The sequence below is a fragment of the Hippopotamus amphibius genome, chromosome 12, assembly GCF_030028045.1.
Source record: "Hippopotamus amphibius kiboko isolate mHipAmp2 chromosome 12, mHipAmp2.hap2, whole genome shotgun sequence".
Classification (NCBI taxonomy): domain Eukaryota; kingdom Metazoa; phylum Chordata; class Mammalia; order Artiodactyla; family Hippopotamidae; genus Hippopotamus; species Hippopotamus amphibius.
This window is the reverse complement of record NC_080197.1, coordinates 62,968,464-62,996,068: the sequence shown is the minus strand read 5'-3', so window position 1 is coordinate 62,996,068 and position 27,605 is coordinate 62,968,464. Positions and strand designations below refer to the sequence as shown.

The 27,605-nt window shown below is 35.0% G+C and overlaps 2 protein-coding genes across 2 annotated transcripts in view; one reads left to right on the top strand and one right to left on the bottom strand.

Moving 5' to 3' along the window:
* Positions 1–27,605, top strand: part of SLCO1B3 (solute carrier organic anion transporter family member 1B3) — a 69,440-nt gene that overhangs the window by 23,085 nt on the left and 18,750 nt on the right. Inside the window, exons 3-10 of the mRNA XM_057702595.1 lie at positions 8,538–8,679; positions 11,399–11,531; positions 15,452–15,573; positions 17,458–17,604; positions 17,838–17,936; positions 20,226–20,462; positions 23,619–23,783; positions 25,097–25,292. Coding sequence (XP_057558578.1) covers positions 8,538–8,679; positions 11,399–11,531; positions 15,452–15,573; positions 17,458–17,604; positions 17,838–17,936; positions 20,226–20,462; positions 23,619–23,783; positions 25,097–25,292 — 1,241 coding nt within the window. The remainder of the gene's footprint in view (positions 1–8,537; positions 8,680–11,398; positions 11,532–15,451; positions 15,574–17,457; positions 17,605–17,837; positions 17,937–20,225; positions 20,463–23,618; positions 23,784–25,096; positions 25,293–27,605) is intronic.
* On the bottom strand, positions 25,337–26,005 carry LOC130833203 (protein S100-A10-like). The gene has a single exon (XM_057702596.1). It carries the CDS (start codon positions 25,925–25,927, stop codon positions 25,634–25,636), a length of 294 nt encoding a protein of 97 aa, XP_057558579.1. The 5' UTR covers positions 25,928–26,005; the 3' UTR covers positions 25,337–25,633.

The following is a 27,605-nucleotide window of genomic DNA, read 5'->3' as shown; positions in this document are numbered from 1 at the left end:
TGATGACTCTAGTTAACATTATCATATCATATACTTGAAATCTCCTAAGAGAGTATATCTTCAATGATCTCACTACAAAGATAAAACATAGGTAACTATGTGAGGTGATGAATGTGTTAACTAATTTTATTGTTCTAATCATTTCACAGTTAATGTATATGTCAAATTGCAATGTTGCACATCTTAAATTTATACAATTTTATTTGTCAATCATACTTCAATAAAGCTGGAAAAATAAAATCACATGCAGTATTCCCATTGCTGCAAATGAAGGAGAGCGGGCAGGCTACTACAAATAAACCAAGTGAGAGGTAACAAGGATCTGATTTAACGATAATTAAAAGATGAAGGAAAAGTGGGCTAGTATATTAGATCCAAGAACTGTTTTGCTTTCCATGTGTGAAATATTGTACTTGTGTTCAAATCACAGTTCTGCTACATCTTTAGCTTTATTCCCTTAATTAAATGTTTGCATCTCTATTATTCTTACTTGTAAAATGAAGACAGTAATGCATGCCATGCAAGGATTCTGTGAGCATTAGAAGTAATACTTGTAGAGTACCTGGAACATGTCCTAGCAAATATTAACTTCCACATAATGACATAATTCACTCATATCCTTCCTGTATCAGTTGGAAAGAGAAATATCTAGTGGAATGGGAGACATTAAGTTTCTGTAGGCTGTCTGATGCAAACATTCTGTAGGATGTCTCACTTTTATCTCTGCTATCAAACATTTTTCAAAATCTTTATTGACTATCAATAGTTTCTGTCTAGGAAAATTTGGAGACATACTAAGATCTATGTCATAGGAAAGCATAGATTACAAAGAGAGTACATACACAATATCTCTCCAGAAGATGTAGTATAAATTAACATCTTCATTATGCATATTATTTCAGATATTGCATTTTTCTCATTCTTATAGCTTCTTTTTATACTTTGTGTGTGTGTGTGTGTGAAATTTTCTATTTCTTTTCATTCATTGTGAGATTACTTTTCTTTACATCAAAGAGCACAGTTAGATTAGTTGCTTTCAAATTCTTGTCCAGTAATACTAGCATGTATGTAATCTAAAGGTTGGTCTTGATTGATTGTTATTTTTCTTGAGAATTGGTCACATTTTCCTGGCTCTTCATATGTTGATAATTTTGGACATTGTTATATTTTTCCAAATGATGTTGATATTTTTTGTTTGTTTTACAAGGCAATTAAGTTTCTTGACCTGAAACTGCAATCTCTATCTCTTAGGAAGTATTTCAGATCTCAGTTCAATTACTTTATCCTTAGCTGGGCTAACTTGAGTTGCCCTGTTCATGCATAGTTCAGAGGTCAAAAATTTGGACAGTTTATATACAGAATTTGGGGCCCTCCCAGTCTCTGGATCTCTCCTTTATGAGATTCTCCCCTAAATTTTAACCTAAACTCTTCTTTCTCATTCTTCAGGCCAAAAGGACTGTGATTTTTCTAAAAGAATTATGGCTTTTCTGAATAATGCTAACTGTGGCCTCACCTTAAAGCCATAAAAATGAGAAATTAACCTTAGGCATTTCCTTCTTGTAAGGGTCAACCCCTGTCCAGAATCTGACTGCTTCTGTTTGCTTTCCCATGCTTTTGGGTATTTTTTGTTTTCCCCTTAGACTTTGCAATTGTTATTTTCTACAGGATCAGTCCAGTGGGAACTTATTCAGCTATACTGGAAATGCAAATGGTTATGAATATTTAAAAATCACCCTGGCTGTGGTGTGAAAAGAGTTGACAGTGAGGAAAGAGATGCCAGTTAGAAATAGTAGTATTTTGGGTGAAAGATGATGGTCATTTGAGGTAGGAATATAAAGTGAAACATATTAAAAAGACAGATGTTTATAAGTTTAAATTTTTAGCTTTGAGAGACTGATTGGATGTGCTCTATAACAGAGTAGACTCTAAGTGGTGACACAGGAAAAGGAGGTGAAAGAGGAGGAAGAAGAGGATGCAATCTGGACATTAAAACCAAAATGGAACTCTGATGTAGGCACTTTGGAAAAGCAGCCTAAACCTCCGCAAAAGCAAGCTTGACTCAAGAGATAGATTTGGCAGTCATTGGCATTTAGGTGTCAATAAAACAATGACAAATGAGTTTTTTCAGAAAAAGTATGTAGAATAAAAAGAGAAGAGAGTCTGAAACAAAATCCTGAAGTAAGGTTTGGAATAGCCAGAGAACATAAGCCTGCTGAGGATACTTAAGAAGAATGATGCAAAAAATGAGCTATGGAAAAGGGAGGATGCAGTGGGGCAGGAGCAGATTTTTTAATGGAATAAGACTGAATATGGATTAACTGTACAGTTATCTCCTGGTAAATCTCAAAACCGCTTCCAGACAAAACTCTCTCTTGAGCACCAAATCTGCCTTAGTTGTGTCTATTGGTAGAGATTTATTTTTAGTCATCTCAAATTTGATTTGTGAAAAGATATTTTCATTGTCTTTAACCCTAAGACTTCTCTTTATCTCATCCCAAATAATAGTATTACTACATAACAATTATACAAACTATAAAACAAAATTAGAACACTCATTTTCCATTATTCCCACATCTTATTGGTTCTCCTCTTAAACTTCTCCCAAGCGTGCCTGTAACCTTTTGTTCCTTTCTTCCCATCTCTGCTCATCTTTTTTTCTGAAATCAGCTTTCTAACTCATTTATTTGCCATAAATTCATTTTCCTCATGGCTACCAGAATTAGCCCTCTAAAATTTAATCTCCTTACGTCACATTTAAAAGTGCAGATTGATTTCCTAATGGGTGGCATATTTTCATCCTTATGTTCCACCCACAGACATTTGTTTTATTTTTCACATGATCTGTGTTCTTTCACTACTCTGGGGCTATTTGGTTTTAAATGTTTGTTTCTTCTTCAGTTTCAAAGCTTCTATTATCCCCTAAAGACTTAGTTCGAATGTTACCACATCTATGAAAACTTAGACCTATGTACACACTCTTTCCTGTGTACTCATAAATTTATAAATGTATAGCAATTACAGTACTCATTACATTATTATATTGGCATTATTTGTTTGTTATTGACCCAGGGAAAGATTAGTTGAGGACATTTGTTACATCTTAATTGCTGTTACTTCCCTTCTTACCCTGTGCCTGTCTCAACTCCAAAGTTTAGTGGAGTAATTGCCATATTGCAATTGCTCAATAAATGTTTGCTGAGTAAATAAACTGAGGTTCAAATGAGTTAACTGAGTTTTTCATGGCTGTACACATGGCAATGTGGAAACTTGGAACTGTCTTCTGACCTTAATTCTAAAACTCATGCCATAATAAACAAAGGACTGACCTGCCACGATTGCAGGTAAATATAGACTTTACCTCTTATCTCAATGCTAGTTGTGTCTTTCTGCCTGTGATATTTTAAAATCTATTTGATGATTGTGAACATTTGTATCTTTGTTTTGAAATCTCTCAATCTTAAATTCTCTATCCTCAAGGCATTGGCCTTTTAATATTTTTCATTGGAGATTTTAGTTTTATTATTATTTAATTTTTTATGTTTCGAGAAAATCATCATATCATTCTTTCACTGAGCATCAGCCCCACATTAGGAACATGGTTAAAAATCTCCATCTCTCAGGGTTATAGTTAGAGTAAAAGAAAGCACATTTATAAATCTATCTATGTTAACTCATTTCACATCCTTCTAAAATCCAAGCTTATTGGAGGAATCCTATCATGGCCATTGTGTTTGCATCTGTTACCATTTTCTTCTTTGTAAAACCAATTTAGGATTATAGTGTACGAATTTTGACTTTATTGGGTCTCTCTTTTGTCTTGAGCTAATCTTCCTTTTAAGACTGAAGACATGAACATTACAAAATCTTTCTTTGAACTTTTAGAAAGCTGCTCTTATGTAGGACAGGTTTTATATCTGTTTATGCTTGTATCTGCTTTAATGAGATTGTCTGTTACTTTCTGAATCTCCCTCCTCTTTGATTTCACCAGTTAGTGTTTTGATGATCAGGATTTAGATAAGAGTTTGCCTCAGTGTTTCTTTAATAATCAATAAATCATATTGTCAGTATGCTCATTACTGATTCTGCAGTACCTGAAATAGTGCCTGACAAAAAATGTGTTTGGCTAAATAATGAGTCCTATTTTTACCATAATGAACTTACAGCCAAAAGCTTAATGATGATAGCTCACAATGATAATAAAAACAGACATATCAATGCTTACTATGTGCCAAAATTTTTATGTATATTAATTTTCATAATCATTTTACTGTAATTATCTCCATCTAAAAGCTGAGTAAACTAGGAAATGAGAGGTTTGACCACATATAAGCTCTGTACCATATTTATAACCTAAATTTGGGGAATAACAATTTATTCAACAACCAAAAACACTTATTGAGTACTTACTCATTATGTATCAGGTATCTGACTTTGATAGAGAGACTGATAACATATTTTTATGTTTATTAGAGAAAGAAAGGCTTCCAGTTCAATACGGCAGACTGAGAATAATAAGGCTGAAGCCACCTCCTCCCCACTCCAATTTAATAAATAATGTAAAAGTTATTAAAAGCAACTTGATGTGCTAGAAGACAAGAAGAGATATATTTTGTAAATAAGAAACTATGAGAGTTTCCTAAAAAGTAAGAAGTAGAAAGAATTAGGCTCAAGAAAGAAATCACAGTCCAAGACAAGTGCAGGAGAAGAAACCTGAAAAAACACGGACGTGGCTCCAAGGGTGCTTCAAAGGCAAAACCACTGATAATGGGATCAAGAGAGGTCCCAGGGACAACCGACAGGCAGTTGTATGGGATATTCCACTCAATCAGAGAAAATATGCCTCCTTCCTTATTTAACATCTCCCCTGATCATCAAAACACCCTCCCCCAACTCGTACAAGCAGCAAACTGCAGAGGCATCTACCCTGGGTAGGAAGGAGTGAGCGTGGGCGGATGCCGGGGCACATGGAGCAGAACAGTGTCTCAGGTGGCTGACGACACCCATGGACAAGTGACGTGCCCACATGCAGATTAACTATTAGCTACTGTTCTGCTGCCTCTCCATCCCAGATAGGCTTCACAAAGACTGAATATTCAGAGACAAGGAAACGGGAGCTTCCATGCGTAAAACAAAGCAGACAGGCAAGATTCACCAGATATTTTCATTCACCACTCTTGAAAAGAGGCAACAAACTCAATAAATTAAAAAAATTCTCCCATGGCTGTACATACACACACATACGATATATGTGTAGATATATAATTTTTATTTATATTTATATATATTTATATAAAAGAACTTTAAAATTAGTAAAGCATAGGGGAGAGGAATGGAGGAGGGAAGGTTTACCAAGAAGTTCTACATCTGCATAAAACTTCACAGATCAGGGATGAAAACACAGTAAAGGGAAGTTATGGGGAAAAAATGAAATTATGTAGTAATGTACCACCATCCTTCAGCCATAGTGACACTGAACATATCCAGTGGGACATGTTACTTCTCTCAGTAGAAGGCCACCCACATTTTTGTTCAACGGGAAAATATATTTTTTATTGTGGTAAAAACATATAAATCTTTAAATTTACCATCTTAACCAATTTTTGAAGGTGTAGTTCAGCGGTGTTAGGTATATTCATATTGTTGTACACAAATTTCTAGACTTTTTCATCCTGCAACACTGAAATTTCTATACTTACTAAACACTAGTACTCTCTCGTCTTCCCCCAGTTTTGGGGAACTGTATTCTCACTTCCTGCTACAATGATTTCAACTACTTTAAATACCACATATGAGTGGAATCATACTGTATTTGTCCTTTTGTGATTGGTTTATTTCACTAAGTGTAATGCTTTTGAGGTTCAGCCATGTTGTAGCATGCGATAGGAGTTCCTTCCTTTTAAGGCTGCATAATATTCCATTGTATGTATATACCACATTTTCCTTATCCATTCACCTATTGATGGACATTTGGATTGCTTCCACCTCCTAGATATTTTGAATAATGCTGTGATAAAAGAGGATGTGCAAATATCTCTTTGAGATCCTTCTTTTAAGTCTTTTGGATACACACACAGAAGTGGGATTGCTGAATCATATGATGATTCTACGACTCTGGGTAAAAGGTTTCCCTGCAGAAAGAAAAGCAAAAACAAAAAATCTGAGGCGATATAATAAGCATGGAATGCTTGAGGTACAGCAAGAAGGCTAGGGTAGCTGTAGTGGAATGAATAAGGACTAGCATCACAGATGATGAGATTCGAAGGTAAAAGAGAGCAGGGGAGAGGAAAGATCACCTTGAGCCTTGGAGGACTTTGGCAAGATTAGATATTACTATGCGTGAGATGGAAAAGCAGGGAATGCTGGCATGATCTACTTTTCATTTTGAAAGACCTTTCCTACCTAATGTGTTGAGAAGAGACTGTAGGGGAACAAGAGTGGAAGCAGAAAGGCCTATTAGGAGGCTAATGCAATGATCCACCCTAGACATGATGGTGCCTACCACTTAGTAGAGTAGGAAGTAATGGAACGGGCCTGTCTTAACCAGCTTGGGATGCTGTCACAGGATACCATAGACTGGGTGGTTTAAAAAACAGAAATTTATTTCTCACAGTTCTGGGGCTGGGCATCTGAGATCAGGGTACCAACATGGTTGGATTTTGTCAAGAGCCCTCTTCCTTGCTTTCAGATAGCTATCTTCTTCCTGTGTCCACAGGCTGCAGAGGGAGAGACACTAATTCTACTATGAGGCCTCTGCCCTCCTGGCCTAATTATAGGTATACCCAGCTTTCAGAAAGTTCGCTTTACATCATTCTCATTTACGAAGGATCTACTTTAGTACATGTTTTCACTAACTGAAAGAACTCCAAAGAGAAGTTTTGCTTTTACAAAAAAAAAAAAAGAGAGAGAGAGAAGAGAAGAAAAGAAAAAAATGGTGAAAAGCAAAAATAGCATTTAGCCTTTGTTTTGCAGCGAGCCATTAAAGAGGCAGTGGGCACGTCGAGCAATGACAACAGCACCTCTAATCTCCTTCCCTGGGAACTATGTTCAGGATCCCAGTATCAAGCTGCCATAGATTTGAACTGTGTCTGTGAGCATCTCTGCTTTATCTCAGCTTATATTGTGCATTTGTTAGCAAGATGTGTCCGAAGGCACTTGCTTCTTTGCCATTTTGGCTTATGAAAATTTTAGAGGAATGCTCTACTTTCAGATAATGGAGGAAACCTGTACCACCCAAAGGACCCATCTCCAAATATCATCACTTTGGGGATTAGAGTTTCAACATATGAATCTGGTGGAGACACTAACATGCTGTTCATAACAGGATGATATATATTTTTTAACTTTTTAGCAATATTTAATATTGGAGTTTGGTGATTAACAATGTTGTGTTAGTTTCAGGTGTATAGCAAAGTGATTCAGTTATACATATACATGTATCTATTCTTTTTCAAATTCTTTTCCCATTTAGGTTGTTATATAATATTGAGCAGAGTTCCCTGTGCTATACAGTAGGTTCTTGTTGGTTATCTATTTTAAATATAGCAGTGTGTTTAAGACTAGATGTAAAAGGAATTTTCTTACGGATATAAATGTGGGCTGTAAGAAAGATGCATCAATACCTTTTGTCAAAATCAAAATGAAAATAAAACATTTGTAACCAGTGGAGTTAAAAGTCTTCTGGTTTTTGTTTCTTTTCTTTTAGAACACTGACTATATTGCTTTGTTGTCTTCATTTTAATTTTGTTTTCTTCAATATTCAAGAGGTTTTATAAATGAAAAAAATTTCAGCTGACTTCCTGGAAATGCTACCTTTGGAAGTGTCTAGCTACTCCTCTCACAGTTTGCCTTTGCTATTCATTTGGGACCAAAGAAGAGCTTGTCATCACAGCCATCTCACATCATTATCTAGCTTCTTAGAAATCAGCTAATGACATTAATTAAAAAATAACAACTTTGACTGTCCTGCTCTAATAATCTGATATTGTAGCCAAGTTAGAAAATGAGGGACTTCCCTGGCAGCCCAATGGTTAAGACCACTTGCTTCCAATGCAGGGGGTGCAGGTTCCATCCTTGGTCAGGGACTAAGATCCCACATGCTATGCGGCGTAGCCAAAATAAATAAATTGGCTTTTAAAAAAGAAAGAGAGAGAGAGGGAAAGAAAGAAAGAAAGAGAGAGAGAGAAAGGAAGGAAGGAAGGAAAGAAGGAAGAAAGAAAATGAAAGAAAGAAAGAAAGAAAGAAAGAAAGAAAGAAAGAAAGAAAGAAAGAAAGAAAGAAAGAAAGAAAGAAAGAAAGAAAGAAAGAAAGAGAAAAAGAAAGAAAGGAAAGAGAAAGAAAAAGAAATGCTTTATCGGTATAGTAATGCTAATGCTAAAAGGACTAAAAAGTACCAATTGGAATAGAAGAAAGGTGGGTATGTTTTTTATCATAAAAATAATACTAAGTAAAGAAGAAAAGCTATTTTAATTCTATGCACATATAAGCATTATGTGATCTTATGATTAATTATTTTTCCCTTTCCTTTTGCTTTTTCTCAGATGTTCTTGGCAGCCTTGTCACTCAGCTTTATTTCTAAGGCACTAAGTGGAATCATTATGAAAAGTAATATCACTCAAATAGAAAGGAGATTTGACATATCATCTTCTACTGTTGGCTTAATTGACGGAAGCTTTGAAATGGGTAATTTTTATTTCTATTTTGATTGTTACTTAGTAACCAGATTTGCAGAGGTAAAAACTGTTCGCATATGCTTTTCACCACTGATCCTTAACCAGGGGTAATTTGCCCCCACCCTCTACCCCACCTCCCCCCACCCAGGGACAATTTGGCAATATCTGGAGACATTTTTGGTTGTCATCGCTGAGGATTAGGGAATGCTACTGGCATCTAGTGGTAGAGGCCAGGGATGCCTTGAAACATACCACAATGCACAAGACAGCCTCCAAAACAAAGAATTACCTAGTCCAGAATGTCAAAAGTATAGAGGTTAAAAAACCCAGATTTATACAAACTCATTGCCTGCAAACTAATATTTCACAGGGCTTAAATTTCCCTTTCTCAAGATGCCCTAGAGCAAAAACAAGGTTGGCGAGAGGATTATGATTCTGATGATCTGAGGAGAGAGGAACAATTTTGAAGCAATCTTTGTTAGGTTCTACTGTTTTAACTGGGTATAAAATCTGGGGTTAAAAGTCTTTTTTTTTAAAGAACATTGAGTATATTGCTCTGTCTTCATTTTAATTTGGATTTCTCCAATAATAGTGAGGCTTTATATAATTATTGAACATTCTTTTCTCTTATTTTATGAACTGGTCGCTGATTACCTCTGCCCATTTTCCTTTTCCCCCACTTTTTAATGATTTGAAGGGACTCAAAAATTATGTCTGTTGTATAGACTACACATATTTTTTACAAGTTTGCTCTGTATCTTTTAACCTTTTAAAAATATACTTGGTTATTGAAATTTAAAAAATAATTGTGTAAAGGAAGACCCATCTATCTTTTTGTCATGAATTCTGCCTTTTCATGATTCAGAGGCTATTATACCATACATATCCTTCACTTTTCCACCTTTTAGGTTTAATGAAACCATCTAGAATTTTAGTATTAGACTATGATTAGCTTTAAATTCTAATTCATTGTGTATCTCTTTATATTGAGGAATTGATTCTTATTATCCTTGTTATACTTTGTAGCTATTTAAGAGCAATTATTTGGACATGGTTATAAGTTTTACTGGTTTTCTTCTTAACACTATTTCTTAAACCTTATGACTTCAAGTCTCATCTTTAGTTTTTCTGGAGTTCCAGTAGTATTTTTTTCCAGAAATAATTGAACATAAGACATATTTTCTGAGCCCTTGCATGTCGGAAAATATTTTTCTTTGCTATCATAGTCAAGTGATAATTTGAGTATGAAATTAGAAGTTCAGAATCTTGTTTTCTCAGAACATTTAAAACACTTATCTACTATGTTATAACACAATATTTAGATAGGTAACACACAGAATTTAGATTGTAAGGAGTGAATGAAAATCTCAAGTGACCTCTCCTCCAGGAAACTTTCCTGAAACCTCTAATTGATCAGAAATCATTACAAGTATCATTGTCATCCACTGGTAGGTACCTTCTCTTTATGCTTGAATTTCAAAAATTTTACCAACATATATCTAGGACTGCCTCTTTTACATTATTTATGCTGGAGAAATGTAGAAATTTTTATCTGATGCTTTAAGCCTTCCTTTAGCTAAGGAAATTTATTTTCTATATTTAAATTTGTTTCTTCCCCTCTTTTTCTTCTGAAACATATATAAGATGAATATTAAATTTTCTGGCTGTTTATTCCCTTTAAGTTTTTCTTTCTAAAGTTCTACCTTTTTTTTTCTTGAAATTCTATCAATCTTCTCTAATGCCATCTTTCATCTTACTGTATCAGGTCCCAAAATATACATTTTTGTATAGTATTTTAAATTTGCAACAATACCTTATTGTTCTCTTATTATTTTTGGTCTGACAGTTCTTATTTTATAGGTGCAACATACCTTTGTAACTCTAGAGATACTAACTGGATTTTTTCAAAATGTTTTCTCTTGCTAGTTTCCTCATTTAACTGTTTCTTTGTGAGTTAGTTTCTCTACTGATTCAGTTTGGTGCTTTTATTTCATGCTATTTTTTCCGTCAAATGTTCAGTAATTCTTGGTTGTTGTCTGTTTGTTTTTATACTTGTAGCTCCAGATGGATTGGAATTGGTCATGACCCTTCAGTTAGAATGCTCTTCTTCCTCTTTTGAATCTAAATAACTTATACTTAACATTAAATCTCAAGTGACCTCTCCTCCAGGAAACTTTCCTGAAACCTCTAATTAATTTAAGCTTCCCCTTTCTGTGGTCTAATAGTACCTCTATCCATTTACCTATTTTTGTCACTGGTAGGTAAGTTCTTTTAGAGCAGATACCTTGCATTGTTTATTCTTTTCCTATATTTCTGTCATCTCACCCCATGACAGGTACTTAATAAGAATTTAGATTGTAAGGAATGAATGAAAAATGCATGAATAAATATCTTTCCTCAAGTATTTTTGTCCATTTTTCTCCATTCCAATAGAATCCACTGAACTCCAAATTCTTCATAAAATTTTTCTTCACTAATATCGCTAATTCAAGTTCTTTTGTTCTTATCTAAAGTCAATTCTACTTGTCATTAATACCATACAACTTTATAGTGAGTGGCTTAAGGTAAGTTTCATCTTAATTAACTTACTTAATCTTTGAAGAAAGGTACCATGTCTTATGCTCTATTTGTACCCATTCCAGGGCCTTCCATCCTATTGGACACAAAATTGGACTCAGTCACTGTTTGCTATAATGAATCATATGACAATAATTTTATTCTCTTTCTAGGAAATTTGCTTGTGATTGTATTTGTGAGTTACTTTGGAGCCAAATTACACAGACCGAAGCTAATTGGAATTGGTTGCGTCATTATGGGAATTGGAAGTATTTTGACTGCTTTACCGCATTTTTTCATGGGATAGTAAGTGGCTCTATGCCATCAATTATCATTTTCTTGTACATTAATGGTAGAATTTCATTTTTTTCCTTTTAAATAAGCAGTCCCCTTTTGGTAACAACATCCACTAAGTGTGTGTAGAAATGGAGTATATTTTCTATGTAATAATTAACTCATTATTTTATCTACCATGACTCTTATTGATATTGAAATATGAATAGCAATAAATGAGATGTAGTTTCATAGAAAATAAATGTTTTTTGTGACTTTTTAGTGTAATATATATTTTATGTCTTTGCCTACAAGGTTTTGTTAATATTTAATAAGACTTTGTTACTGAACTCAGGTCCAGCTGCTCACCACTCAAAAATTAATACCTGAAAGGCAATTGTTGGTAGAAAGGAAAGTTGTTATTAATCAGAATGCCAGCAATCCAGGAAGAAGGTGGACTCATGTCCCCCCAAAACCAACTCCCATGATTCCGTTTGGCCAAAAAGCTTTTAAAGGGAAAAGGAAATTAATCTCAGTTAATCATTGAGATAGAGGGTCAAAGTTGTCATTATTCCCCACTGCTTGTCAACTTCTTGTGATCTTTCTTTAAATACTACCTTGTTCGCACAGTTTGTTCATGAGATTACTGAAGGGGAAGCTAGGGAAGAGATCTGGTCATCTGTTAATTACTCATTCTTCAATTCTACTTCTTTGTTCTATGGAAGGAACCAACAGGTTAGGCAAGGTATCCTGTGATCAAAAGATTGGAAAGGTGTGCTTGGGCTGGAGATGTGTAGAGCATGGGTTGCCTGATTTAAATATTAGTTACAGTGTAGTTTTGCTAAAGTGACAAGACAAATGGGCCTCCTGCAGAAACCTCTTTCCTGCCAAAAGCTGCTTACAACTTCACCACTCAACTCACTTCAGTATGGGTTTTCTCATTACCATCTCCACTGAGACTTCTTCCTAAGTTTCTGTGTGGTTTTAATTAGAATTAGATACTAATGAAAACCAAAAATAGTGCTGGCTTAAATAAGATAGGAGCTTACTTTTTACATAAAAATTTAATGTAGCCAACCCAGCCTTTGACTGGCCTTGACTTCACAGTCTAAATTGTGGCAATGTTGTTCCTTGAAACAGGATAGAAGAATAAGAAGAAACTGACTTCGCATTAGCCAGAACTTTGTTACACCTCACATCCAGATTTAATTGGGAAAATAGATTTTATTTCAGGGGTCCACTTTTCAGCTAAAGATCCCAGTTCTGTTACCATACAAGGAGAAAAGAATGGATACTGAGAGCCAGTGAGCAGTTTCTGCTAAAGATATCAATTACTTACTCATTATCAATGCCAACAGCCATGCCTTTGGTTACTATATTAATTACTATATTTGACCCTCATAAGTTCTTTCTTCTTCCTAGTACTGTTCCTTCTTATTTTCATCATCTTACTCTCTCTTAATTTATTTCCTCCTTTTGGCTTCTCCGTTATACCCATCCTTTCCTTCTGCTACTGTCTTCAATTGTCTTCATTTTTCATTCTACATGATTTGTGTGGAGTACATGCATTAAATGCAACTATTACTGTACACAGTGAGTGTATCTTATACTCAAGATCTATACAACAAACCACCTCATGGGTATCTCCAACCTAACATCCTACAAACATTTTGCATCCATATATTCAGAACTGAATTAATCCCTGTGCCAAAACCAGCTCAGATTTTTCACATTCACTCTTTCAGCAATGATTCATTTAGCCACAGAGGAACTCAAGCTAAAGTCAAGGTTCTCATCCTAGACTTATTCTTTACTTCAATACACATGACCAGTATTCACCAAATCTTGATTATTCTGCCTCTTATCTGTCACAGTTGTTGCCCTTAATCTGATAGAGGATTCTATCTTCCCTAGCATGGACTTTTTGCCTCCCATCTTAACTTCCTTCTAATTCATATTCTATACTACAGTAATCATTTTAAAAACAAGAATCTAATCATTTTACTCCTACTTAAAACTCCCAATATCCTAGAGCAGTATTTTTCTTTAAAAAAAAATTATTTATTTATCTTGGTTGCACTGGGTCTTAGTGTGGCATGCAGGACTTGTTTCCCAACTAGGGACTGAACCCAGGACACCTGCATTAGAAGCTCAGAGTCTTACCCACTGGACCACAAAGGAAGTTCTGTAGCCTAGAGGAGTATTTTTCAAACTTCAGATCTTGAACCCCTCGTGAACCAATAAATCAATTAAGATTATTGAGACCAACAATTTTTACATAGGATGGGATAGAATAGAATAGAATAGAATAAAACACAGTGTGAGTGGAGATAAATATTATACTGTGAAATTTGTGTTTTGGTTGTAAATTTGTGAGTGTGTGTGTGCGGATACGTATTATTGTGACTGTGATGCAAAATAATGTATTGGTCACTGTTGGTAACAAAGTATTGAAAGCTTTTTGCCTATAAATCACTATCTAGGCTTATTTACATATCTAGGCTCATTTGCATATACAGGTCACTCGCTGATTTGGTCCTTGACCATCTTCCTAGCTTCATTTAACACTGTTTCCCACGATTGGAGATCATACTCTAGGCCTACAGTTTTCCAAATGTGCCATAATATGTCATACCTTTGCTCATGGTGTTTCTACACCTTTGAATGATTTTCCTTCTTTGTCTACCCATTAAACTCCTAACCATCCTCAAGATTCATCTCATATGGAATCCTCACTGTGAAGTCTTCTCTAATCCACACCCTTCCCAACCTCCAAGCAAAGCTGATCATCCCTTTTTCCTTTATGACAACTCAGGATCTGGTATATTAACCTTATCATATCTCTCATCATATATATTTATCTTAGAGGGTGTAAGATGTCTTAAGTACAAAACCTGTGTGTTTTATTTCTAGTGATTTGGAGCTGAGCATAATGCCTGGCATGCAGTAGGTTGCCCTCAGACCTCACAGGGTACCTCAGTATTTTTAATTTATATTTTTTGTTGAAGAATAATGGACAAATTATATTCATATCAGGTTTACAACATAGTGGTTTATCATTTTTATAGATTATACTCCATTTATAGTTATCATAGTTATTATAAAATATTGGCCATATTCCCTGTGCTGTACATCTTTGTATCTTACTTATTTTATACCCAGTACTTTGTACCTCTTAACCCCCTTACCCTATTCCCCCCCTTCCCCCACTCCTCTTCCCACTGGTAACCACTACTTTGTTCCCTGTATCTGTGAGTCTGCTTCTGTTTTATTTGTTCTTTTTCTTGCTTCTCTCTCTTTTTTTTTAGATTCCACATATAAGTGAAAACACACAGTATTTGTCTTTCTTTGCCTGACTTATTTTACTAAGCATAATACCCTTAGGTCCATCCATATATTTCTAAATATCAGTATTTGTCCCTATTCTAGGTCCATCTCTATTGTTCCTATTAAGTTCCTATCAGAACTTTTTAAATTAAGTTTTGAAGAGTCAGGTATATGACTTGTGTGTGTGTGTGTGTGTGTGTGTATCCATGAAAGAAAAACATACAGGTTAATGATGGAAAATGCACATAAATCAGTGTGATTATAAATTGATTCTGAAAGTTCAGATTGTAACCATCCTTGAAGATAATTCAAAAGGATGGATAAACACAGTTAGCAGTATTTTTAAAGCATGAAACCAAGATATTTCATGTGTTGACCAGAATATAAGCCCTCCTAGCATGAGAGCAACATGGTACTCCACCTTGCCTGGGGAGACTTGCATGGTATCTCTTAGTGAACACTCCCATTTCACTTTTACCCATCACCACTCCTAATATATAGGCTGGGAAACTGACAAAGAGGATCCTGATAATTTAGAGAAGAGAATGGTGCAAATAAAGGGGAAAATTCCTCTGTATTTCTGGGAAAAGTGAAAATATTCAGTAAATATAGTGATGTTCTTACAGTTACAGGTATGCTAAAGACACTCCTGTTAATCCAGCAGAGAATTCAACATCAAGAATATCAACCTGTTCGATTGATCAAAATTTGTTACTTAATGGAACATCACTGGAGAGAGTGAGAAAAGGTAAGAATTCAATTGGCACTACTGAATATTAGTGTCACAAATAAATATTCTAAAATTTAACAATTTAATTACATCTATAAAAAACAATTGATATCCATTAGCAAAACTGATTTAAAAAATAAATAGGAAAAACATTTGCATCTTATGTGTGTAAGATAAAAATCATAGTATTAATATGTATTATATATAAAAAGTTTCTAAAAGTAATAAAAAAGGAATATTTTGATATGAAATCGGAAAGAAAATATACAACTAATATAAAGAGGAGGAAGGGGCATAAATATGTTAAAACATATTTTTACTCTTTATGAAAAATGCAAATGACACTAATTAAAGATTTTTTACCTATTATAACACAAATCATAAATTTTAATTAGAAATTATAGTACTAATTAAAGATTTTCCTACCTACTAGATAGGAAAAGATTAAAAATAAAGAGAACAACAAATGTTGGAGAGGGTGTGGAGAAAAGGGAACTCTCCTGCACTGTTGGTGGGACTGTAAGTTGGTACAGCCACTATGGAAAACAATTTGGAGGTTCCTTAAAAAACTACAAATAGAACTACCATATGATCCAGTCATCTCACTCCTGGGCATATACCCAAAGAAAACCATAATCCCAAAAGAAACATGTACCATAATGTTTATTTCAGCACTCTTTACAATAGCCAGGACATGGAAACAACCTAAATGCCCATCAACAAATGAATGGATACAGAAGATGTGGCATATATATACAATGGAATATTACTCAGCTATAAAAAGGGATGAGATGGAGCTATATGTAATGAGGTGGATAGAACTACAATCTGTCATACATAGTGAAGTAAGTCAGAAAGAGAAGGACAAATATTGTATGCTAACTGACATATACGGAATCTAAAAATGGTACTGATGAACTCAGTGACAAGAACAAGGAAGCAGATACAGAGAATGGACTGGAGAACTCGAGGTATGGGAGGGGGCGGGGGGTGAAGGGGAAACTGAGAAGAAGCGAGAGAGTAGCACAGACATATATATACTACCAACTGTAAAATAGTCAGTGGGAAGTTGTTGTATAACAAAGGGAGTCCAACTCGAGGATGGAAGATGCCTTAGAGGACTGGGGCAGGGAGGGTGGGGGGGACTCGAGGGGGGGGGCGTCAAGGAAGGGAGGGAATATGGGGATATGTGTATAAAAACAGTTGATTGAACCTGGTGTACCCCCAAAAAAATAAAATAAAATAATAAAAAAAAATAAAAAAAAAATAAAAAAATAAAAAAAAAAAATAAAGAGAAATAAGGTAGAGGAAGGAGACACATTTTATGTATTATGGGGAGTATATAGATTTCTCTTTTTTGGAGGCTAATTTTCAATATGGTAAAGAACAAAAATTTGCATATCTGCTTAAGTCAGCAATTCTACTTTTATTGCTTTGTCTTAAGGAAATAATCAGGAATGTGCAGAAGGATTTATTTACTGTCATAGCCATGGCATCCCTGTTTAACAGAATAAAAAGTTGGAAATACTTTGTGAGTCAAAGAAAGAGATGCATTAAATAAATAATCAAACTTATTCAGCACACTATTATGCAGTCATTAAAATCCTGATATAAGAACATAAAGAATATTATGCATAATTTTATGTTCACTAAAAATGTGAAAGATATAAACAAAATATTAGAAGTGGCTCTCTCTGTGTGGTGGGATTACAGATAATTTGTATTTGTTTTCTTTGTCCTTTTCTATATTGTCAAATTTTGTAATGTGACTATAAATCATTTTATAATTAGAAAAAGCAAAAGAAAACCTTAAATGGAATAATTAAAGGATTAAATTAGTTGAGTTTTTAACAGAAATGCTAAGATTAATGTTTAAAATAAAACACTCTCTTGTCTGCGTAGGTTGGGAAAAGGAATCTGGGTCATACATTTGGATATACGTTCTATTGGGTAATATGCTTCGTGGAATTGGGGAAACGCCCATAGTGCCCTTGGGAATTTCTTACATCGATGATTTTGCTAAAGAAGGACATTCTTCTTTTTATTTAGGTAATGTACAGAAAATATTAGATTTTATGGTTACTTTCCCTGGGTGTACCTTGAAATAACAGTATGTATAAATACAGCTGATTCACTTTGTTGTACAGCAGAAACTGGCACAACAGTGTAAAGCAATTATACTCCAATAAAGAGCTGAAAAAAAAGACAAAAAAAAAACAAAACAAAAAAAAAAACAGTGCTCCTAAACTTATTCTTTTACTTCATATTCTTTATGTTCTTAGGTAATTTGCTTGCAATAGCAATGATTGGTCCGATCACTGGCTTTTTACTGGTATCTCTGTTTTCTAAAATGTATGTGGATATTGGATATGTAGATCTGAGTAAGTACAATCAGAACAGGTAACATGATTATGCTTTTTACCTACATGACAGCATTCTTTCAAATAACTGAATTCACTCTTTCAGTGGCCCTTTGCTGACTAATTGTCAAAAGCTACAAATAGGTGATGTGTTAACAACCAGAATAAAAAGAAAATTCAGCTCCTTACCTACATCAGGTTTTTACAACTAAACACAGCATAAGAAAATTTAACAAACTTAAAATTACTTCACCCAAAATAATTGCAAACTAATTGCAGGTCTCTCAATGTGCCCTCTAATGTCACTTCCCCGCATTTACCTTTTCTCCCGTCTCTATCTGCATATTTCTTAAAGTCTCTTCCAAAATAGAATAGCGGTTCCTCTTCAGAGAAGACTTACTTCACCACCTCCTACTGGTTCCAAGTTAAATGCCCTTATAATCAGCAAGAACACGCCTTTATTGTAGCCCTTGTCACAGTGAGCCATGAATATTTGTGCATTGACCTGCCATCTCTTTTAGAACAAAGCAGTATGGTGGCTGTTTTAACATATGATAAGTAATTAGTGTTTGGAAATAAATCTGATTTTCTATTTCACCAGGACTACATAGAGTAGACAGCACAGCGGGCCAACAATAGCCACAATCTAAAATCTTGATAGTGTTTTAATATAAAGCTAAAACATGGACCTGGTGGAATGTGTTATATCCTCTATTTCGGATGTGTGAATTAGAGTAGATTCACATTCCATATGTTTCCACTCGTTCCTTTCCAGGTTATCATTGTTTTTTTACCACTAAGAACCCAGAAATAAATGGTTAAAGTCTTTAGAATGATGGTTTTGTAACCTATTTTCTATAGTCAGAAATCACTACTCACAGTATTTTAGATTCATGGTGATCCCATTTCTACCACTAAATGTCTAGACCTTATTACATCTTCTCTTATTCAATCATGGGTATGATGTAAACATATTGTGAAGTACACTTTGGCAAACTCCAATGTCAAAGGAGCCAACAAGATGACATAAGTGAATAAACAGTGTTCGGTGTTGTGGTTAAACTTGGAAGAATTGGTGGTGGTGAACTGCTCTCTGCACACACCTGAAAGTGCACATACTACTCAGCCTCAGCCTATTCTTTTCATGCAGAAATTTGGATCCAGCATTGACAAAATCTTCTCACTGGTTTTCAAGAAAATCCAGAAATCCAGATTTTCATGCAGAATTTTCCAGCTTTTAAGACAGTGTATGAACAAAAAACACTTTGGCAGGCTGTGTCTAGCCAAGTTATGACCTCTAGTTCCTATGTGTACATCAGGGATAGAACACCAAAAAATATTATCAAAATGACACTTCTGACAGCTGATGAATAAATGCTTAGCATGTAGATGGAGTCACTGATATTATCAATCATTTCTGTCGGAGTTGCTGATTATGGAATACTATGAACATGTCAATCATTTTTAAACTCAGAGCTGTGCATATTTGAAAACCACTTCAATAAATAGAATGAATAATTTATTTCTATGTGTCAAGTCAGTGTTTTCTCAAGTTAAAGAGTTTTTGTATAGATCAAAGAGTAATAACACCATTATTGTGCTTCAAACATCTATGGTCTGTGTGTGTGTTGTTTTCTTATTAGAATGTTTATATTTATAAATTTAAATATATACTGAAACTTCATAGTTACTGAAACAGCTCATTTATACTCGTTTAGATATAGCATATATATAGCACTTACATATCACTCACACAGCTTTAAGGGGAAATATTATTGAAATAAATGGTTAAATTATCCCTAAAACTTAAAGTCCTCTGTCAAAGAGTTGGAAATGCAGATTCTAGGGGGGAAAAGCTCCACTACTGGCTCTGAGAATTTCTTGCAAAGTGCTGTAAATTTCATTGCTGGTGCTTTCTTGACCTCGAGATGGTGCCAGTACAAGTTTTCAGACAATGAGGATTTGTGCCTCCATAATTGGCCCTTAAATAGTTTGCAGGCTTCAATCGTTTAATAATGGCAGCTGTTCAGTCATGTCACCTGAAAAGCCACCAAGTTCACACAGGCTCAGGCAATGACGACAATGTCGCGACTGATTCTTGGACAAGAGCAATTGTGAGATGTCATTAAATATTAGGCTTACCCTTATTTCAAAGATTAAAAGTGTGAAAAAAAGAAAAGTGTCTCAGAATTGATGAAACATCACTTACTTTCTTCATGTATGGAGGACAGCAATTATTACCACTATTACCCAGAAATTCTTGCATTTGAAAATGATTTTTGACTCATTTCATCTAATTCTTTATTCTAGGCACTATCAGAATAACTCCTAAGGATTCTCGTTGGGTTGGTGCTTGGTGGCTTGGTTTCCTTGTGGCTGGACTAGTATCCATTATTTCCTCTATACCATTCTTTTTCTTGCCCAAAAATTTGGATAAACCAAAGAAAGAAAAAAAAGCTTCCATATCTTTGCCTATGAAAAATGAAGAAAAGAGTCAAACTACTCATTTGACCAAGCAGAGGCAAAATGTTACTGAAACTGTAGCTGGTAAGTATTTCACATTTACAGTCAATTTGGAATTGTTAATCCCAGTGAAAGGGAGGGGTAAATATTTCAAAATACTAAGTCATACTCAAGTCACCTGAAGTTAGCTTTCTTCTGTACTAAATTTGGCTAAATTATTCTTCTGATTCCTACTAAAATTAATAAATATTTTCTGAACACATATCAGCTCTGAGGAGAAGAGAATTAAGCTTGTGGTCTTTAGCAGGGAGAAACCAATCAAATGTTAAAAATATCTGTTATTTGTAAACCAAAGAGTATACATTCATTTCCAAATTATATAGTACAAACTATTGAGCCTGCACTTTAGAGCCCGTGAGCCACAACTCTTGAGCCCAGTGTGCTGCAACTACTGAAGCCCACATGCCTAGAGCCTGTGCTCTGCAACAAGAGAAGCCACCGCAATGAGAAGCCTATGCACCACAACGAAGAGTAGCCCCCGCTCACCACGACTAGAAAAAGCCCATGTGCAGCAGCGAAGACCCAACACAACCAACAAATAAATAAACAAATTTATTTTTAAAAAATGATACCAGGAACCATATTATACCCAAATATTGCCTCTGTTTTCCAAGTATTTGCCATGTAATGGGGTTGTACTGAGAAGTATATAGACAATTGCCATATAGTGCCCATATAAGGAAACATGAGTGCCTACAAATTGGGCAACTTAACTGTTCTTAGGTGGAGAGATGCAGTATGGAGAAGGAAATCAGAGGGAGTTTCTCTCTAGGTAATTAGAGCAAGATTATTTTCTGGGTAATTACATACAAAAAAAATTGCTTACCTAAATATTCAGAATGAAGTAGAAGCAACAGCAATAGTTGAGATTGTTGGAGTCAGTCATGTGAATAAGAATCCTTTGCCACTTGATAGTGCCTTCCTTCCAAATATAAGCCCTGAGGGCTAATGGAGAACAATTCAGGAGCAGTAATCTGGGGAAAGATCCATTAACAGTCAGAGCAAGGTGGCTGAAGTAATGAGGGGTTAATAGTGCAGTTTTCAGATTGCACAGAAGTGGTGGAATAGTTAAGGGTCAAAGGAGAGCAATGCCTGAACCCTTGGCAGCCTTTTTAAGTTGAAGTGATGTTAGAGATTGTCAGGTGGAGCCCAAGTTCTCCCTCTCATCAGTTCTTCCACTAACTCCTTTTATTGTTACGTTCTTCTCTCTGTCACTCTAATCTGAAAGCAATGGTGTGACTTGTATTGACTCATGAGAGACGGCTTAATTTTTCAGCAACACTGGTAGCGTGAAATTGACCATGATGGCAAGAGTTACCACCACTTACTACCAAATTTGGGAAATACTCAAATCAGGGGTTGTTTTTTCAAGTTTCAGTTGTTAAATGTTTACCAGCACACCACTGAGTTAGGAGTTTTTGAAATTTAACATGCACACTAAAAATAGCGTTCTAATAAATTTTCATTTGGTCTGTGCTATTTTCACACTGCAGCAAATTAAATCCATAAGAAGTAGTGGATTATCTAAACTCATAAGGAACGTGGTTGAATGTAAGCCCGAGAAGGATGAAGAGGACAATGAAGATGCAAAAATAGCACAATTATAAACATCATGTATATTATCAACTGTGTTTTTAAGATAGTGACCAGAATAAGATAGTACAGAGGTCCTTAAGTAGGTGCTATTAGGAATGGATGAAATAACTAAGAACATCTAGTCAGAAAAAAATGTATCTAATTTGAGTAGAAATAAGACTAATTGGTTAGAAAGAAATAAAGATTTCAGTTCTCTACAAAAAAGTTTGTAAACAAGAAGAATTGTCAAAAAAAATGGAACAATTTGTTTCTGAGACAGTCAGTTTCATGTCACTTGAGTTGTTTATTGATCCGGTTATTGAGGCTGCATAGTGGATCATGATTGTGTAGAAGCAGAGATGACAACCAAGTTCTCACTCACCTCAAAAATTCAGTGATTTGGTGAGCCCAATGCCTTACTTCTTTTGATCAGATATCACAACTCACTTAGAATGCCTTACTAGTCAATGGTCCTTCCTGATGGAGGAGTCCCATGGAGAGAAGTTTAGCATTTTGACCTAACAATTTTAAATGTTACTTATTCCTGCTATACATTTCCTTATATCTTCCTTTTTTTTCTTCTATGCCCTTTGCCCTAAACTTTTTTCTTCTTATTATAAGCAGATGAAACTATTTCTTAGTTACCATTGGATAGAATGTTTGATTTTGACCATATCTAGTGGAAACCTTTAGAGATCTACAGCACAAGATCTTTCAAAGTCCACACCATCCATCCCTCAGTAACCATATCTGGTTCTGTCTTGCTTGACTCTGATACTTCCCACTGTTTTTCTATGTAGTTCCTTCCACTTTTAACTCCTGTAGCAACTGGTTAATGTGGTAATCATAAACCCAGATCACATAATTCTTGCTAGGTATGGAAGTTACAGACTTGTTACATACCTGTTTGTAGGCATGGGTTTTTGCCCTACTGTTGTCATAATGTCACTTGAGAGACAATATCTCTTTAAGAAACGTAACTGATAATACTGCCAAATTTACTGAGGCAGTCTTTTATGGTAGAAAAGCTATATACCAGGAAACAAGAGATCTGAGTCCTGGTACTAAATTTACCTTTATAGTTTTTGAAGCAAACTTCTTATTTCTGTGAGCTTTGGATTATACTGTCTTTAAGAGAAATTTCTACTTAATAATTATATTATGAATATAATAATTATATTATTAAGTGCTAATAAATGAGACATTGCATTCCATTCATTTTTGTTTCTTGAGTGCCTAGCATATTGCCTGGTACCCAGCTAAAATCCAAATATTTATTAAATGATGAATAAATGAACTAATGGTGTGTGCATTTGTATGATAGAGAGCTAAGAATAACCAAACATGAAGTGAACAAAGCATCAGACAGCATGTATAGTTGATCCCATTTTGGAGTAAAATGAACTAACTAAATAAATACGAATGCACATATGAAAAAAACTGAAAGAATATTTTAAAAACAGTTAAGAGTAGAATTGCAGGGTACTCTGACAGTCTGTGCTATGTATTTATGGAATTTTAAATCATAAATTATATATACAAGATTAAAATATTAATATATATTTAAACTGCATTATAATGTTTTCTTTTTTTATGTCTTTATAGGTTTTTTCCAGTCCTTGAAAAGCATCCTTAACAATCCCCTATATGTTATAGTATTATTTTTGACACTGCTGCAAGCCAGTAGCTATATTGGTTCTATCACCTATATCTTCAAATACATAGAACAACAGTATGGCCGGTCAGCCTCTGAGACTAGCATTTTGTTTGGTAAGACCTGTTGTTTATGTTTGCTTGATAATGCTACCAAGTAATTGAGTTCCAAGTGATTTTGTTGTGAAGGCAATTTCACATTTTATTAAATATAATTTTCATTTATTTTTTTTCAAATTTTATCAAATCCATCGCTCATGATAGGAGCACTGTTCTGCATTTGAAGTTGCATCTCATGTTATCTTTGAGGAGATGGAGATGAATTCCTGAAGGAAAAGTGACATGTGAATGAAACATGTAGATATCATGACTGGATCCTACAAACTAGTGCTGAGATCCTGAGGCAAATCCTTTTGTAATGTGATTATTATACTTCCATCCTGCATGGATTTTGAATCAGGACTCAGATACTTACAAAAAATAGGACACTGAAGTTTCCAAAAGAAAAATCAACGTGAACACATCATTGGCATCTACATAATTCAAAACAAATATTGTATTTTAGAGAGGTTTTTTTGCTCCAATACCTATTTCCAAATTCACATGGAGACTTGTTTATGAAGGAAAGGTGTTTTCATATTATTCTTTCCCTACCCCCAGGATAAGATTCTTAAGAGCAGTAGCATACCGAGTACAGGGCCCAGCACATTGTAGAAACTCAATATTTGATAAGTTAAGCTGAATTTATCAAGTGGTATATAAATAGGTCATAAGTAAACAAGAAAATAATAATTCTGTGTGATGTTCTTAGTGAAACTTAAGATAAAAGTTAAAACTGCAAATTTAGCTCCTAATAAGGTTCTCAGCCTAATTTTTTGTTAGAGGCATCTTCATCTTTAATCAATCTTGCAAGACAATGAAATAGAAAAGTTATAAAAGGAATCAATTATTTTTAATGTCATGTATAGGCCTGTTTATCATCTCAGGAGATATATTTATATGAATAAAGAAAAGATATTAATTCTAAAGTACTGGTCAAATTCGCAGTAAGTTTTTAAGGATGGGAAACCTTCATTTTAAGGAGATGTAAAGGATTTTAGATGGTAGGATAAAAGTCTCAGAGTCAGGAAGGTAATATTTTGTTGTTTTCCGGGGGGGACAGAAAGCACCTTATAGAAACCATATATGTAGACATACAAATATTCTCAGTCACTGACTTTTGCTGGTGAGGAAACAACCTTCAGCATTGGCAGGAAGACATGATTTTTGTCTCTCCCACATGGTACACTGGCCCTCTGCCTCCATCCTGGACTGCCAGCCTTCTATTTAAGAAGTAATAAGATTGGATGATTTTGGTTGATATACAGTGTTTCATATGTAAAGACATTCAGAATAAATATATTTATATAATCACATTTTTTCTCTTCTAGGAATCATAACCATACCAACTTTTGCAACTGGAATGTTTACAGGAGGATATATCGTTAAAAGATTCAAATTCTCCTTGGTTGGAATTGCCAAATTTTCATTATGTACTCACATGTTGTCCTTCCTGTTTCATTTATTAAATTTTGCACTAATCTGTGAAAACAAATCAGTTGCTGGACTAACCTTGACCTATGATGGGTTTGTATATATCAATATATCAATTGCACAATATATAAACTATCCAGTGTAAAAGAATGTAAGGAAAACAAGGCAGATAACAACTTTTATGAAAATTTTTTAAAGGAATTTGTTTATTGAAGGCAAGGAGATGCAAGCAATATAAAAATCAGAAGCTTATTTGGCTTTAATTGACTTTTCTTTCTCTGCTTCTCAAGGTGGAGTTGGATTTTACTTGCACATTTTCTAAGCGTCCCAATCTGCTCAGGAAATCCTTATACAGGGGGAAGCTGTGGGGCAGATTCCTTAAGCAACGGTTTATGAGAATTCTTATCAGGGTGGGAGTAATTGCTCAATGCTGCCTACTTCTTTCCCTTCTGCTTCATGTGTACTACAAAATAGTCCTTGCACACAATGGTGAGCCCAGCGATTAGTGAAAAGAAGCTCTGGAAGCCCACCTTGCCATCTCGGCACTGGTCCAGGTCCTTCACTATTTTGTCCACAGCCAGAGGGTCTTTTTGATTTTCCAAAAATCCAGGGAATTCCTTTTCCATGAGTACTCTCAGGTCCTCCTTTGTTAAGTAGCCTTTATCCCCAGCAAATCTCTGAAATGTGAACATCATGGTTTCCATGGCGTGTTCCATTTGAGAGGGCATTTTGATGAGGTCTGTTGAAACCTTGGCAAGAGGCGCGGCGGGGACGCGCGGCTGGCGGGGACGCGCGGCTGGCGGGGACGCGCGGCTGGCGGGGACGCGCGGTCAGTCTACGAAACTTTTAACTGAGAGAAATTTCAATTTGTAAATTCTTAAAACATTCATTTCATCTCAAAAAGTTCTTTTTTTCCCTTCCTTAAAGAAAAGCTAATAGGTTGTAATAATAATAATTATTTTGGGGGTGCTTACAATGAGTGATGGGTACTTTTATCCCCATCTAATAGATAAAGCAAGGCTTAAAGAAATACACAGATTACATAGCTAACAATGTTAAGTTTTTTATTCAAATTTGAAGGTTTTGACTCCAAAACTATTAGTGCTCACCACTACAGTCTTGGATGAATCATGAGAGAAATATAAATGACATTTCCCAAAACTGACTGAACAATCTTTATCTCCAGTTAATTTGATGTTTAACAACTATCTTTATAAGAAAAGCCTTACATTGTACTGAATTCTCCTTTTCTGCAAGCTAATTCTGTTTCTTTGGTATTGTCTTCATTAGCAGTAGAATTGATAAATATTCTGTATATAATGGCGTATTCGACCTAGAAATCTTTTACTTTTCATCATGTATTGTGCAGTATACCTAGTACTACAGTCTCTACCCCAAATCAAGGGCAAGATTCCTGTGTAGATTTCTTTTCATCTCCTGAATATAGCCAACAATTTAAATTTAGAAAGGTTCACATTCAAACAACAAGCAAAGATCCTTGGATCACAGTTTAGTGACCCTGCTCCTTAGCACTGCTTATTGTTGGCTGTGAGCTTTTAAACTCTGGATCTTATGAGGTGCCAGTTTGAATCCGTTGAATCTTCCCACATTCACTTACCTAAACATCATCCTATTCTTGGAGGCTTGCCAACTTAATCCTGAATTATCTCCCCACTCCCTCCTAAACCTGTTTGTTGTTGAATATTCCTATTAACCATCACTCATTCTGGTAAATTAAATACAGAGTACTTAGAAAATTGAACTTTAAAGGGAAAAGAAGCTGGAGCTCATGCCGCCCAAACCTCTTATATCCTCTTAGTTGCTAGCTGAGACCCACAGAAACCGTGACTTGTTTGAAGTCATACAGTGACTCCAGAATGATGCTACTTCACATCATGAGCATATAGGCTTTAACCTAAAGCCAGTTGCCTGAAAACAAATACAGTAACTGTGCTATCTATTCAAAAGAAGGCAGCTAAACTTCTATGGGATTTTTCTTATTCAGTAAAATTGCACTGGATGCCTCCTTAAAAGTCAAGAAGATTTATAGGATACATCAGTGCCCTCATGGAGCTCAGAGTCTAGTGATGGCTATTAACAGAATCAATATATTCAGCATTTATGAAATGCTAGTCACTGGGAAATGTTTTTAAAGTATGAATTAGTGCAGAGGTTCTCAGAATGTGGTCTGAGAATCTGTAGGGGTCCCTGAGAGTTTCTCAGAGGGTCAACAAATTCTAAACTATTTTTATAGTAATACCAAGATAGTATTTTCCTTTTTCATTCTCATTTTCTCATGAGTGTATAGTGATATTTTCTTTGTTAAATTTTTCTTTTATATTGAAGTGTAGTTGATTAACAATGTTGTGTTAGTTTCAGGTGTGCAGCAAAGTGATTCAGTTATAC